General features: G+C 38.5%; 2 protein-coding genes across 2 annotated transcripts in view; one reads left to right on the top strand and one right to left on the bottom strand.

Annotated features, from left to right (window-relative positions):
• Positions 1-9,822, bottom strand: part of FBXL13 (F-box and leucine rich repeat protein 13) — a gene marked incomplete at both ends in the record, with an annotated part of 76,697 nt that extends 66,875 nt beyond the window's left edge. The window contains 5 exon segments of the mRNA XM_079533747.1: positions 853-1,004; positions 2,968-3,058; positions 5,225-5,328; positions 9,431-9,583; positions 9,745-9,822. Coding sequence (XP_079389873.1) covers positions 853-1,004; positions 2,968-3,058; positions 5,225-5,328; positions 9,431-9,583; positions 9,745-9,822 — 578 coding nt within the window.
• A 43-nt stretch (positions 9,823-9,865) lies between these two features.
• Positions 9,866-16,656, top strand: ARMC10 (armadillo repeat containing 10; the record flags this gene model as incomplete). Its single annotated transcript, XM_079535706.1, has 6 exons — positions 9,866-10,031; positions 11,140-11,288; positions 12,249-12,383; positions 13,736-13,912; positions 14,978-15,049; positions 16,402-16,656. The coding sequence occupies 6 exons, from the start codon at positions 9,866-9,868 to the stop codon at positions 16,654-16,656; spliced, it is 954 nt and encodes a 317-aa protein (XP_079391832.1).
• Between the last annotated feature and the right edge of the window lie 206 nt (positions 16,657-16,862).

Here is a 16,862-nt window from a genome sequence, read left to right as displayed (position 1 = left end):
GGAGCTTATCCATATGTCATAGAAGGGAATATATGGTGTAGTTATGCATAATAAATGCCTCCCCTGCCCCTATGAATTTGGAATTAACAAAAGCTGCTTTGTTTGAAAGTAATACTTAGAAGAGAAGAAAGAAGCTAGTAACAGGAAAGAACAGGGGAAACAATAGCATGGCACTTCAGCTCTGTAAAAGCAATGTGTGAGCCATACACAACTATCTGAGCATAACCCCATAGGTACAGGTGGCACTCGTGGCCCAATTTTTACTTTTATTTGAAAGGATTCATGTTAATGGTATCTACCTTTAAAGTAGCTGTTGTGTGGAAACATTAAAAATAAATAAACAAATATACCTACAAGACCTGTGGAACATAAATTCTCAGGCAGAGCAAATAAAGCATTTCTTTTTTTTCTGACTTTTCATTTTGGTCTTCACTCCTTCTCCACCTCCCATGAAGATTCACCCTAGCTGAAGCCAAGACTATGACTCTGTGATTCCTCCCACTTTATCCCTATTGCTGTACTCTTCCCAGAAAAGAATACTGGCCCACACCACTCTGTACTTTACACATACGCTCCACTTTCCTACCACCTCCCATGCCTGCTTTTCATCAGCGTCACTGCTCAGTCTTCACAGAAGCGTACCAGCACCACTTGTCCCAGCAAAGCAACTCAGGGAAACTTTGCCTTTCATGGCATTCATGGAACCGAGCAGCCACAGGCCAGTCGACAAACAGCATCTTGCAATACAACCCAGCAAAACGACAGATACATCACTGGACCAAGTGTATTTAATTTATTTTCTCCTATATGACATGGATTTTTCCCTTATGTAGAATAACTGTGTAAACTTACATGCAATTTTTCCCTTGTGAATCTGAACCCACATGCTCCACTCGTGTAACTGTTTTTAATATTTGGATGTCATAAGGAACTACTGCCAGAGCCATCTTCTGTCTGCCTTTTTTCTTTTGTTCTTTTTCAGCAAATTGTATTTTATCCATCCTCTGAATTATGAAACAGAATGAATAACTTAACATGGCTAACTCAACTTGAATGCAGTAAAATCTATAAAACTGCAGTTTACTTGGAAACACAAAGCAGTCAAGCTCATCAATATAAATTTCTGAATATAAAAGCTGTTTTTTAAATTTAAATAAAATATGTGTTGGTTATTCATTTTAATAAATTTTCTGTTTTTTCTTAATTTCTATATTATCACACAATAAAATCCTGCTTGCTTTCATCATCATATAGCATGCTGTCATCCACTGTTCTTTAATATTTGGTCCATATTTAAGAAAGGATTTTTGAGTATTTATACAAATAAATTTATAAATGCAAGCATTTGCTTAAGTGTTCCTCTGAATTGGCAACGAAAAGGCTTATTTTTTGTTATTACCAACTTTGAACTTCGCTAAAAATCTCATTTCTGTTCCATGTGAAGTAACAAGATTTGATTACATTTAATGTCGCCGATTCATTAAAATGTACCATTTCTCTTCATCTGATTTTCTGAAAGGGCTATTGAATAAATTAGATCTTATCAGATCACTTGCATTTGCAAAAATCTCTCTCATTTTGCATTTAAAATATGTAATGGATGCATTAATGAATGGGACATTCATATTGTTCCTGTTCAACTTCTTTGATAATTAAAAATAACCGTTAGCTCAGACAATCTTCAAAATGCTGTCGTAAATGAAAAAGGAAGGACTGCCATGTCCCTGGTACATAAGACAAAAATTTCCTTGCAGCAAGGAAAATTCAGCTATGAGGAAATATTTCCAGTAGAAAGGATTATGAAGTCCTGGAATAAACTGCCAGCAGAGATTGTCATGTCTCCAACACTTGTGATCTTTAAGATCACTAAAATCAGCCTAGAAAAATACTCACCAAGCCTAATGCAGATACAGCTTGTGAAATGTTGACCTCCCTACCAATCCTATGATGCTGTCACCCCTTGTCAGAATTTACGCTTCTAACAGAGCTGTACATCAGATATAGTTAGCAATCTATGATTTCCAAAATAAAACGGCATTGTTAAATCTCTAATCTATTCTAAATGAAGGATCATTAAATTTTGATACACATGTCTATAACAAAGAAACTAGTGAATATCTTTACTTGCGATTACTGTATTTTAAAAGATACCTATGTACTATCCTCATTGTTTGAAAGGAAAAGAGAGATTACCAGAAGTATAAATTACCTACCACCAAGCACAAAAGAAACCGAATAAAGAGCAGAAGAGAACCCAGATCTATTATGGTCAGACTGAAGCTCTGTTCTGTATTATGAATATTTTAAATCAAACAAAAATATGAAAGCTTATGTTAATATTGTCCATGTGCAAATTAAAGTTTCTATTTTAAAGAGATGAACGTTCATGTATTATTTTCTCTTTACAGTTAGAAGTACTTCCACTGCCAAATCAGACCTGCTTTAACACAGTGAATTAAGGAAAAGCTAACTTAACATGTGAAGCAAAAGTACTATGTGTTCTTGAAGGAGGGCTCAATCTAACTGAAATTATCTTTTATCCTTCATATCCTCTCTTCAGTCGATCAACTTTATCCAGCAATTAAGCAAATTAAATAAATGCTCTCTGCATAAATCTTCCCTTCATCCATTACTATGTACACCATTTGTTACATGACTTCAATCCATATTTATTTTAATAATCCTCTTAGAACTTCTAAAAAAATCAAAGTTGTTTAAGACTAGGAGCAATGATCTTTCATTTTAAGAATATCCCCCTAAATGCTATGCTTACCTCTGATGAAGTTAATTTTTAGAAGACTATAAATCAGTATCAACAGAACGAAATACAAAGGATCACTTTTCTGACATCAGATGTAACAAAAATAATATGAGAAAAATCTTAAAAACAGAATTTGAGTTATTTGGTATTAGAAGGTTTGTTTACAGTACAGAGTTTATTCATACAATATATTTGATGATTTTTACCAGTTGCGCATCTACTCCAAAATGTGTGTCCAGGTGAGTTTCTGAAATCCTCTTTAATTTTGGGTGTAAAGATGAATCAATACACAGATACCTTCAAAAATGAAAGAAATTACATTAATTATAACCGTTACATTAAGTACAATCAAATTACATTGAACACAGGAGTATTCTGAAAAGAAAACACATATTTTCTCTGTACTTAATAGATTATAGTTACAAAATACACTTTATTAATAAAAAGATTAAGACCTGTATCAGTTTAATTACAATCGACTATAGAAGACATTTTAAAGTGTTTACAGAATACAAAAACAAATGACCACACTTTATTGTTACTCTTAGGGCAATTTTGAAATATTGTGAAAATCAGAGCTTAATACATTCAATATAACGTCAGCCATTTTCAATCAGATTAAACTGTTTTGTTTCTTATCTTAATACTGAATTAAGAGACATCTCAAACTTCCAATACTTGGAGTAATGTTTCCTTCTTTTACAGACAGATGATGGTATGTTTGGCAGGTAAAGTGTCCCCTTTTACATTTTGAAATGCAGACAACACATCCAAAAATCAAAATAAATTTTAAAAGACCGCAGTTCATTATGCGTTCATGAGAAACATAGAAATGAAAAGCATTTACCAAAATTAAAGGATAAATCAAGTCATTTTTCTACCTACAGGAAAGACAACATAAACATTAGCAATAAAATCTCATAATTGCTGTTCAGGCTGCTGACATACCCTGTGATATGAGGAATTCTGATACGCTGTGGAAAAGACACAGTAAGGGCACAAATCTGCATCACTCACTGCAATGACTTCATCTGTAATCGTAAGGTACCAAGGTCAGTCTGAAAGCATTCAGAATGGGTGGGCTTCAGGCAATGCCTGAAATCCCTTCATAGGTGGGCCTAATGAGTTAGGATCCACATCCTACAAAGAACTTGAAATGAAGTGACACACGCACAGAATACGTGAGGAAGTTCTTGAGTGCTTTACTGGTTTGGTACTGGCAGATTTGTTCACAGTACAGAGTTAATGCAAATACTCAATGGCAATTTTCTGACAATGATGAGCCACTTTGCTTAACTCAGTATCTCGACAGAGTGGTTCCTTACTAAAAGGCTGTATCCATGGCAATCCAATTAAGCTAAATTGAAAATAAATTAAAAGAAAACTTATACAGCAGAGGCTTTACATGTAACACAAAATTTAATTCATATTTAATTAAAATTTTCCATCTCCTTCCTTTTTTTCCCTGAATTTTTGTCTCTGGTTCATATTGCTTCAAACTTCTGTTCATTTTTTCCTCTCTTCCTCTTCCCTTATGTTACAATCTCAGAAATTCTTCTCAATACTCAAAGCTTTTCTCATGGCCCAACCCTGATGATACCATGCAATATCATACTCAATTACTGCACAGCTGTGACACAAACAAACTGCATTACTGATGAATTCCAGTTAGTAAAAAAAAAAAAAAAAAAAATACTCTATCTTCTTAGTGACTCTTGTCAAAGTAAGTATTAGTACAGCTTGCTCTCTTTCCTTTACACCATCTGAAGACTTTTTCCCAATATTCAAAACCTTCATCAGATTAGAATTTGTAGTCTCAGAGTGAATGAATAAATAAATCAATGAATATTAAGATGTTATAATTATGAAATAAACAAGAGAGCTTGGCAAAGCAGATGACGATAACAAAAGGAGAATAAATAGAAAGCTTACTCCTAGCCTAGGCTCACTTACAGAAGTCCAGCAGAGCAGATCTCCAGAAGAGATCCTTCCCCACTGGTAGCAGCTCTTAATTAGGTCTAGGTGAATTGCCTTTAGCTGTGCTCCTCTGGCTGACTCACTGCTCGCCTCAGGTGATCTGTCAGAGGTTCAGGCCGTGACTCAGCAGTTCCCATACACAGAGATTGTATACTTACAGAAACACATCTGAACCATGAAATTAATTACTTACACATGAAAGCCAAAACAGGAGGAGAAACTAGCTTCCACATGAGCTGTACATGAGCTTTCACTTCAAAGAAGAGTAAGAGCACACAACCTTAAATATTCAAAACTAGTGCAAAACACCAAATCCTGTTTTCATGATACTGCCAATATTGGCCTCACTGTATTTCCAGTATCATAGGCCATTAATATTTACTTTTAACTTCTTGTCAGCAGTAGATGCTGTGGCATTAGCATGTTTAAAAGGCCAGGTTCAACATTATAAACTACATCACGCACACGCGCGCATTTAATACATACCATAAAACAGCATCTATTCCCTTTTCCTTCACTTCCCTGAGCTTTTCCTCTAGAAATATAAGTGAGTCTTCTGGTCGCATGACAATTACACCACAAAGTAGAGCCTGAAAAACAAATTGTAAATTAATACCTTCATGGTAATAGTAAAGGATCTTCTAGATGTGAAACATTAAAATAAACTCAAGATTAAAATTTACTTTTAAAATATTGTAAAATAAAATTAAAAATTTTTATTGCTTACATTTCATTTCATTTATATCTTAAAGAGAATATTGCATACATCAGAATGTTTCCGTTGCTAGACTTCAAAGCATTGGGTTTAGGGCAGTAATAAAATACATGGTATTTCCATAAAAATTCCTACTAAAAATTTCATTTTTTAAAAATGCATTCAAGAAAGAACACCCATAAAACAGGATAATTTCATTTATCTAATGAAAAACAGAATATAAAACAAGATTAACTGTGTGCAGCATAGAATATGTTGAATTAAGAAGCATGACCAGATATCAATCCAGTAATCAATACCGAAAACAAAATACAGGTAGTAAGATTTGCAAATTTGCACTGCGTTTTAGTAATGCTGCAAAATAACTGATGAACAGTTTTTCTCACTTGTGTTCAGCTATCTTCATCTAAAATCTATGGCTCATTCATTTTTGGATTATGAGTTTACATACAGACATATCTTCTAAATTATATTGATATTTAAAAGCATATGAGCAAACTCTGGTTATTTAAATTACTACTATGAACTAGAAAGATTCTATTTCCAGATAAAAATTTCAGAACATGACTGTGCATCTTTAATGAGATAGTAATCCACATTAAAGCAAAAGAAGTTATCCTGGGGCACGCTCTATGTTTATAGTTCCCTCTGCTGGTTATCAATAAAGTAGCTCTCAACAGTTATCACAAAAGCAGCATCTGAGTTTCTAGATTTTCTTCCAGCCCTGATTTTTAAAAACCTGCTTTTCTTTGTCTCAACCCACTTCCCACTACTGCTGTTCTCCTTGATGCAGCTGGATGGTGCTAACTCTCTATGTCTAATTTCTGCCTTCAGAATCTGGTCTAACCTCTGGAAGCTCATCACCCAAATTCTGACTGTGCAACTCAGTATCATAGAATCATAGAATAGCTTGGGTCAGAAGGGACCCCAAGGATCATTAAGTTCCAACTCCCCTGCCAGTCATCTTTAATTTTTTCCAAACCATTTATTCACATGTATGCACCCTATGGGTAAAGATACTTCATTTTCCAGCATCCATGTTGATTTTCTCCTGTTATTATTATAAAACAACTGATATGTATAAATGAGTAAATATATTTAAAAATATATAAATATATATATACATATCTGAAGCAACTGCTACATCTGTGCTGGATCAACTCAATATCTGAATGTAATGGCTTTCTCACCATACCAACTCAACTGAGAAAGATTTGTAACTGCAGAGCAGTCAGGAAAGAGATCACTGACAGCCATAACAAAGAAGTACAATAATAGACTTTTGGCCATGAGTCTGTGCCGTTTCTCTACATGCCTACAAGTCAAGACCACTATAATAAGGCAAAACAAAATATTTTTTTAATGCACAGACAATGAAAGGCAACTGTCTTCAGTTTAAACACATTGAATATTTGGTAATACTTATCAACCCACTTCTTACAACCTTAGCATGATGTTCTTAATACAAACAAGTATCTATGTATACCTTGATGGGGAATATATTAAGAAAATATTATAAATCTAACATCTTACTAAATCTAAAATCTTACTGTTGTCATTCATGACAAATAATACCATTTTTAATAATATCTAGACATTTAAATAACTTTCCTCAAAAGTTCTCCTATGGACAGATTTCCCAAAGCCAATCCCAAAGCTGTTGTTCAGCTACTCCCTCTCCTGGATCAACTCAGTACCTGTCTGCCATATGAATTCCAGTCATTAGTATAGAGTCAAGTTCATGCTCTTTTCTTTTTCCCTTTAATGTGAACACAACAGCTTTTTTTCCTCTCATGTTCTGAAAGGTCTAACACACAGAAAATCCACAACAGCCATTGGGGTGACCTCACTGCAGCCTTTCAATACCTAAAGGGAGCCTACAAACAGGAGGGGAGTCAGCTCTTTGAAAGGGTAGATAACTGCAGAACAATGGGAAATGATTTTTAGTTGAGGGAGGGAAGATTTAGGTTGGATTTCAGGGGGAAATTCTTTATAGAGAGAGTGGTGAGGTGCTGGAACAGGCTGCCCAGAGAGGTTGTGGATGCCCCGTCCCTGGAGATGTTCAAGGCCAGTTTGGATGGGGCCCTGGGCAGCCTGGTCTGGTATTAAATGTGAGGTTGGTGGCCCTTCATGTGGCAGGTGTTGTTGGAGATTCATGATCCTTGAGGTCCCTTCCAACCCTGGCCATTCTGTGATTCTGTGATGCAGGCTGGTCTGCAAGGCTTCTCTTTAACTTACTCTCCCTTTCTGCATACATTGAACAACAGATAAAAATAAACTCATACCTTCAAATTTATTCTTACCCCTTAAAGTCTATTCCACATAATATCCTTGTGTGGAATACACAGCTATTGAGAATCAACAGTTTTGTTATATACAGTATTGAAGACCTGCTGTTCACTGTGTATTCAAAGTACACTAACATCTATATTTTACATTCACCATGACACTTTGCTTAAATTTCACTGCAGTATCATAAATGTTACATGTTATTACTTCAGATCTACCTGCAATAGAAGACTACACTGTACACCGAATGCATTTTGGCAAAGCCAGTGGAAGCCTGCATCTCCAGGAAGAGCTCCAATTAGGTGGGCTGCAGCCTAAAGCAGCCCCGATTCCAAAATAGATCTACAAATGTGTCACAACTATTGTCAACATTGTTTCTTCTGGAGGCCCACAAAGTCTGGCCTACAGTTGCTATCCCTGTCAGTACAAAAGGAGGGTGTATGAGCCACGAGGCCTGGCCATGACCTTCAGTCTTCCGCTATCCCTGACCAGATGCTTGACTTCTCTCACAAGCTTCTCCATTCCAGCTGTAATCCCTGACCTTCCCATTCCTATTCCTAAATGTGTAGCAACCTATCCTTCAGCTGAGTCATTTGGCAGAAAAGCAGTGATCCAGCTCTGCACCCACATTTAATTTAAACACTGTGAACACAGCTACAGTGAAGTCACATTAAGCATACAACTTGCAGGATTTCATTTTGCCTGATGTTTTATGGTTATTGATGAAAGTAAATCTGGATGAGATCTGAAAGAAGAAATCACACAGGAATGAAAGAATCCGACGCAGCAGGGAATCCCAAGTTATTTGGACATGACTATTTGGACACCAAGTGTGCGTGGATCATGTCCAAACCACAACATAACCATAAATGACTTAAGCAAATGTCCACTTTAGAACTCCCCATCCTTCTTAATTTTGAGAATGTTTACATAAATGTTTATAGAACTCAGCTTAGGTATGGTATGCCTTAATACTGAGACCAGTACCATCTCATTTGTCTCCATACAAAGCATACTGGAACCTCATAAAGAATGACAATGACAAAATTCTTGTAGGCACCCGTGAGCACCAACACCTAAGAAACAACGAAAAATAAAAACAAAAAAAGGATGAAAAGATCTTACAGAGGCTGATTTTGTAACTAGTTCTTTCCCTTAAGTAACCCCCTTTATTCTGAACCTTAATTATTTCATTTTCAGTTTCACATTCTTTTGGTTTTCTGAGTGTAAAGAAAAACAACCCAAAAGGAATGATCAGGAGAAAGATTCTCAGAAGTGCTCAATCTGCCTGGCATGCTGCTCTGTAATTATTCTAATTGGCTCAAGATTTCCTTAGAAATGTTTCCATGGGAATCCTGGCTGTAAGACCTGCCTCCAAGCGAGTGTGTTTTGGTACCTGAGGACTATCAGGGAGCCTCTGAAACTGCTTTGTGCGTCACCTTTGTTTGAGGAGACTGAAACACGGGTAAAACGTGTAGAAAACGGGATTGATAAACGGGAAAGGTAAAACGGGAAGAAACCAAACAAATAGAGCAGAATGGCGAAAAATCCCAAAGCCGAAAACGCAAACCGTATGCCCCACGGCCTGACTCCCCAACACTTCACGGAAGCTTCTTTACTCCCGTCCCAGCACGGCACCTGAGACGCGGCCCACGTCCGCCTGCGTCAGGCCGCGCAGAGGCCTTTACCTCGTAGATCTGGGCGAGTCCGTGTCGCCTCAGGTAGGAGCGAAGCTCGGGGCCGCCGCCGCGGAGGGCAGCCACGGCCGCAAGGCGTCGCGGTCGCGTAGCAACGGGCCGGGATGGAGGTGCTGCCCCGGGCCTGCCCGCCCCGCTCCGCCCCTTCCACACACGCGTTGGTTCCCCGTGAAAAAGCGAGGGCAGCGATTAGCCCTCGGGGTGTGTCCGTGCTGGGAGGGCGAGCGCGGTGCCTCCCGCTTTGGTCAGCGCTTACGCGTGTCCCTGGGACACGCACTGTACACAGCGCTGTGCTTTGTTAAGACAGCGGTATTTTCACGTTGTTGTTGTAAGAACAAGCCGAAGCAGAGTCGAGCCGCGGCCGAACCGGGTGGACTCGCCATCCGAGCCGGGCACGCAGCTCTCCGCGCAGTGGGGCGGCGCCGGATGCGGCATCGGCTTCCGCAGACGGGGAAGATGGGCGAGCGGCGTATCGTGAGAGCAGCCGTGCTGGGGCTCGTGCTCGGCGCCGGCGCCTGCTACTGCTACCGCCTCTGGAGGCGGGCGGCGGGCCGAGGGCGGCGGCGGGGAGCGCCTTGCGTTCCGCCCTCAGGTGAGGAGGAGGAGGAAGAGGAAGAGGAGGGGCGGCGGCGGCGCCGCGGGATCGGCAGCGCAGTACTCCCGCTGTCGCAGTGAGCGCCGGGAAGGCCCGCTGCTGCGGGGCGGGCTTACAGCCGGACTCTCGCGTGGAGAAATTCAGAACCGGCCTGCTTGCTTTCCCATGTAAGGCAGCGTAGGGAGCCTGCTCCTGCAGGCCTTGGAGCCCCTGCGGTTCTGCGATCCTGACAGAACGGCCTTTCTCTGTTCGCGAGTCTCCATCACTGAGCAGCGCCGTTCTTATCATCTGGGCTGTGGCTGTGTCAGAGGAGCGCGGTGCGCGAGCACAGTGTCACCAGCATGATTTCTGCAAGCAGTAGGCTGCAGATCAGAAGGCTTGTTCACTTTCCCTGCAGTGTCCAAACAGATCTCCACATTTCATCTTGTGGGACACAAGGAAAAAGTTAACGTTTGGTGAACATTCCCTGTAATTTTGCAAGGGAGGTTTGCTGTTAATGAACCTTAGAGAAATACACCTCAAGCTTTTGTTACACATTCCTTTTCTTTTCCTTCTTTTTGTACCTTGAGAAGAAGTAGTCACGGGATTCAGGAAAAAAGATGAAAGTTGTGCTGTGGTAAAGCAAAATCTTTTTGCCTTTATATGGTTGTTGGGTACAGTCAAACATAAAACATGTACGTGTTTGTGGCCAGTGGGTTGAGGGAGGTGATTCTCCCACTCTGCTCTGCCCTGGTGAGGCCACATCTGGAGTACTGGGTCCAGTTCTGGGCTCCCCACTTCAAGAAAGACAGGGAACTGCTGCAGAGAGTTCAGTGGAGGGTCATGAAGATAACTGGGGGCCTGGAGCACCCCTCTATGAGGAAAGGCTGAGGGCTGGGGCTGTTCAGCCTGGAGAAGAGAAGGCTGGAGAGGGATCTCATCACTGTGTATAAATACCTGAAGTAAAGGAGTCGAGTCACTGGGAGCAAACTCTTTTCAGAGGGCTGCAGCAATAGAACAAGGGACAATGGGGAGAAACTGGAACTGAAACTCAACTTGCTAAAAAAGCATTCATTGCTAACTAAGTGAAATGTCTCAAACTTGGTATTATTTAATTTTTAAACAGTGATGGAAGAAATTCCTCCATCACCCCACAGCATGGACGCAGACGCTCTACAGAAGCTTATTCATTTGCTCAAGGCCACAGATGATCCATTAATTCAGGAGCAAGCTTTAGTCACTCTTAGTAACAGTGCTGCCTTCTCTGTAAATCAAGTAAGTATTGTTCTGTAGAAAACAACAGCGTTTCACTACCGATCAGTATGGAAAATGAAGGGTGCTGTTTTGCTTAAGAGTGTCACAAGATTGAGAGCTGGGCTAACCTGTATTCTGAATCTTGTGTTTTATGTTTATGCCTTAATTTCATGCTAGTCCAAAGAATGCAATTAATCAGCCTCACAAGATTTCTGTGCTTAATATTTGTATGCATTAAATGTACTCAAACTCTCTACAGCGTCCTGTATTTTCAAAGTGCTGTAAATATGTCTTTTGTTGCATTCAGTTATATAATGTTAATTAAAAGGCTGAATTTGAGACAAGTTAAATAATCTCAGGATCCAATCTGAAATCTACTGAAATATTTTCAAGTAGCTTTGATGTTTACAAAGCTGTGTGCCATTTGCAGCAGCTTCCCTGCCATCCAGCTCTCTTTGATTCAGTTGGAAATATGATGCAGAAAAGCTTTGGCCCTAAGCAGGACTGTTCAGAATTCCATTTGAATTAATAGATCCCAAATTCAAACGGCAGCTTAGTGATTACATGTTTTACAATTAACAAGCTGCATCAAATCCTTCTTCAATTAAGCACTAGCAAAATGTAACGGGTTTTATTCTGCCTGCTTTAGGAGCCTGCTTAATTTGCAAGCTCTTCAAAATTCTATTATTTTATGGGCAACTCTGCAGAAGGTTTTATGCTGTTGGTGTCTCTCAAATGAAATTACATTCCAGTGTGATTTTGATACTGTGAGCAGGTGGCAGTTTTAAAATAAATACCATAATTTAATTTTGTATGCAATCATAATACAAAAAATAACAAACTAACACTTTAAACAGAGTAGTCTGTTCTGAAAGTTTTAATTCACACAATTCCTTTTGCACAAAAAGAAACTTTGAGTAAAGCTTTCAGCATTTAATTCAAAATTTGCAACAATTTTATTGAGTACCTTTTATATTTCAGGATATAATTCGAAATTTGGATGGCCTTTCTGTAATTGGAGGGATGCTCTTGGATTGTGTTCCCACAGTTAAAGAAAAAGCACTGAATGCACTTAATAATTTGAGTATGAATATTAAAAATCAGGAAGAGATACAGGTAAGTTTGTTACAAGGAAAAAATAAAAGTAGCTGAGACACAGGAAATAGTATGGGGCTTTCAGCATATCTTTATAATATGAGGGAGAATGCTAAAATGTCTTGAGGTTAGACATGAGAGTCATCAGCTGTAGATGAGCTGTGCACCCTAAAGCCAAACAGGTAACTTAATGCATTTGTATCACTGGCAATTTATTTTTGAAAAAGCACCAAGGAAACTGGGCAGGCTGTATTTAGCTTTCACCAAGTGCTGCTAAACAGAGATACTGCTGTTAGGTTTATAGGGAAATAACGTGAGGCAAAGTGATTTCTAAATATCCTTAGAACATCAGTAAGGTGGTGTAATAAGATGGGTAGCATTCTGAGTCTCGCATGGCTCCGTAGGCAAGGGAACTGGATGAGAAAATGGTAATTGATCCCTTGGGCTTGTTTGTGACCCACTTCTCAGTGTGGTGTTTTACTCTTTAAAAAAAAAGGAAAAAGTCTGTAATAATGGTAGTAAGTCCTGCTGATAAATACAGTAGATGGTACAGATGAGATGGGACCAGCCATCAGAAAAAGCCTCTTTTGGCATTATTTGATCAAGAAGTGTCCAAGCAGTGAGCTTACATGCAGATTTGAAGATTTTTGGAAGCTTTTTCAGTAGCATGATAGAAAGCCACTTTGATTATACACTGTCATTTATAGCACCTTTAGTGCTGAGCAACTTATTTTAAAGAAGTGCTTGCCCATAGCACATATTTATATAGACATGTAGGTAGAAAACAACTCCTTTGGCGAAGGCAAAGTAATTTTTTTCTTAGCGCTCACAGAGTTCACTGTGTGATATCATTCAGAAGAAAATTTTGTAGATAATAGTTGCCAGTGTCAGTTGTCATCACTATTCCCGAGATGTACTCCAGTGAATGGACCATGTAATTGGAAGGATTTCTTTCCAAGCCTTACCCTTGGCTTGCTCTGAACATTTAAGACCTTAGTTGCTTTAAGTAGGTGTTTTTCAAAATAATAACCTCTTGAAGCAAACCACTTGTACCACTTGTACCACTTCTTTTTTTTTTTCTTTTTTCATTTTGAGATGGTGTCAAAGCAATTTGAGTTTTCAGTATGCTTCAGGAAAGTTAGGGAGTGTAAGTCTGGCCTGTCTCCTTCTATCAGGTCACAGTATTTGTATGTATTAAAAATGAAACAAAACATAAATGCTTGTTTCTAAGTACCTCGATCAGATTATGTATTCAACAAGCAGTTCAGTAGGTATTTAAGCTCCAGTTTCTAGACTATTGATGCTATTTGTGAATAGGAAATCTGCTTGTCTCAAAGAAATGTCTTTCCTTTTCATCTTCTCTTTTTCCCAAGGTATATATTATGCAAGTTTGTAAGAACATTGAATCAGCTCCTCTGAACTCTGATCTGCAGCTAGCTGGACTCCGATTGTTGACAAACATGTCTGTTACCAATGACTATCATTATAAGATGATAAACAAGATTCCATGCTTTCTTCATTTGCTTTCAGAAGGATCTGAAAGGACACAGGTATTGAGTACTGTATTGTTATAAACCACTTATGAAGCTGTTTTACTTGCCTCCTTTCTACTGTTTTTATAAGTGGTTTAGAGTGTGCTTAGAAAAACAAGTATTTATTGGCAATAGCTGACAGTCCATCAAATATGTGATATTCATATTGATATTACTTACTCCACATAAATTCAGGAAGAATGGAGAGAGGGAAGGAAGAGAATCCTGATAATGCAATTACTGGGCTAGAGCTGTAGCTGTGTGCACAGTTTTTGCTCACTTCCTTTACTACAGCAGCTCTAGAGTTCTGCTTACCAAACACTGCAATTGCACGACAGGGCAAGAAAGATCTGCATTTGAAAGGCTTCGTGGATGCATGAATTCCTGGGATATTCCATCGATATCAATGCACTGAATTGTTCTCCCAGATCAAAAATAGCTTTTAGAAATATGAAGTTCCATTAAAGTTACTAGATATACTTCACTGAAGTGCAATAAATAACACTTGGCCTTTTTTCAGTGTTTATATAAAAGATTAGTGCATCAAAGTCCAGGAAAGGACAAAGCTGTGTTTGTGTGCGTTCTGATCACGTTTTAAGTGCTTGTTTATTTTTTAACCCTGAATCCTGTTCCTTATTGCTTGTTCTTTAGATTAACATCTCCTTCCACAGTCTCACCTCCTGCTTTTAAAATACTAAGGAATTTCAAACTTATATAAGCCTTACACATGTAATTGTGTGAAAGCTTAAATCCTGAGAAAAACCAAAATCTATAATCTTTTCCATGTTAAAAAAGATGACAGTACAGACTATACTGGAGTCCCTACAGTTTGCTGACCATGTTAAGAGAATGATTTTTATGACTTTCCTTGCTTTAGTGAAACATCCAGATTCTCTGAAAGAAGGTGAGAATTTGTGTTTGGAGACTATCAGAATAAAGGAAACCAGAAGATAGTGGGCTACACTAAAAAGTGATGGGATATGCTCAGGGTAGAGAGAGATGACAAAGGCCAGGGAGCACTAATGTCTGTTCACACATTGTGGTTCTGGAGACTGCAATGATCATGCATGTTCCTCATTTCAGATACAAGTTTTGAAAGTCCTTGTGAACTTGTCTGCAAACCCAGGTACAACAAGACATTTTCTCAAAGCTCAAGTAAGGTTTTAGTTTTTTTTTTTTTTTTTTTTTTTTTTTTTTTTTTTTTTTTTTTAGCAATTACTTACGTGTATGTATGTAGATGTGTACGTGTAATACGGCTAAATTCCTCTAATCCAAGTTTATATGCAACTCTGAAGTAAAATTCTAGTAAGTACCTGGTTCATATAAGTAATTAGAAGCATACGTTCTTTCACAGGTTAACATTCTAGGTTGTGGTGTATTACAGATTACATTAACTGCAAATGTATGGGGCGTATGCACTTGAAGGCACTTGGTGGTCAGACTTCCTGTATAATTTTTCAGATCATAGGATCACAGAAAAGTTTGGGATGGAAAGAACCTTACAGATCTTAGAGTTCCAGCCCCCCTGCTACCCACCAGTAGGCTCCCCAGGGCCCCATCCAGCCTGACCATGAGTAGTTCCAGGGATATGATATCCACAGCTTCTCTGGGCAGCCGTGCCTGTGCCTTACTGCTCTCATAACGAAGATTTTTTTCCAAATGTCTAATCCAAACCTCTTTTAGTTTAGAGCCAAATAGTAGTAAGGTGGAGAAGCCTGTTCTTGCTTTTCCTTTTCACCTTTTCAATTGCTTACACACCTAAGAAAAATAAATTCCACTGAAATCCCCACCTCTTTATTCAAATGCATCCATAAATCTTTTTCTCTCGGCATTATGAATAATTTTTCTTGTGCATCGCTTGTCTTCATGGAGAACTTTATCTGACACTTCCCATTTCTGGCTTAACATACACATTTATTTCAGTTACATCCTTTTCTCATACCAAAAACAAAAGATTTGGGGCTGGAATGGTTCTGCACCTTCTTCCTCCTCACTAAAATATGTTTCTTAAAATAGGTAGTGGCTGATTTAAAAAGCAAACTTTTTACTTCTGAGGTATTTCCCAGAAGCAGAACTAATCTAGATACTACTGGATTTTCACAATTAAAAAAGACTAGGGTAGGCATATGTTCAGTCCTCTGTTGAAAGTATATCCTGCCAATTCTATCAGACACGTTAACAAACGTTCAGATCACCACAGAAGGCAAAAGTAACATTACTTGAAGAAAAGCAGGCTCTCTTACAGACAGAAAGCTTCCAGACCACTCTATTTTAAAAACTGAAAATATGAAGTATTAATTAGCCTGTGACACATCTTTTCAAAAGAGCAAATATGAATGCTGTGCAGGTTTCCTGCACGATGTCTCATTTGTGTAGTTCTGGTATTTCACAAGGTTTCTGGCTTAGATTGTTTAGGTGCAGATTTCTTTTCTATTTTTTAAAGTTAGATTTAGCTAGATGTACATAGCACTGATGATTAAATATGGATGATTTATTTGATGTCCTAGGTGCCATCACTGTTGTTACTCTTTGACAACTGCATGAACACAGATATTCTGCTCAGAGCCCTGGTATTTGCAGCAAATTTGAAAAAGAACATGAACAGTGAAGACGGCATCATGATAGAGGATGAATACAGTGAAGACTCTGTTTTCTCTATACTCTGCAGGGATTCTACTGCATTTGCTCAGAAGCTGGCATCTTTACTGCATCACCCTGACACAGATGTGAAAGAGCAAGTTGTGAGACTACTAACACAGTAGTAATTTACTAGTGACTGACAAATATCTCAAGATTAGATATTAAAAAAATGCTGAATATTGCTATTGTACTTGGCAATCAATCACAAGAGACTCTATATTAAACACACTGCGGAGTATAACAGATTTCTTGTAAAAAGCAAGATAAGAAACGGGTTACTTAGCACTGAGAAACCAGTATACAACTGATATATGTAAACAGAGGGAGG

This window comes from Tetrao urogallus (genome assembly GCF_951394365.1).
Source record: "Tetrao urogallus genome assembly, chromosome: 1".
Classification (NCBI taxonomy): domain Eukaryota; kingdom Metazoa; phylum Chordata; class Aves; order Galliformes; family Phasianidae; genus Tetrao; species Tetrao urogallus.
Note: the sequence above shows the minus strand (reverse complement) of the source record. Positions and strands in the feature narration are given on the sequence as shown.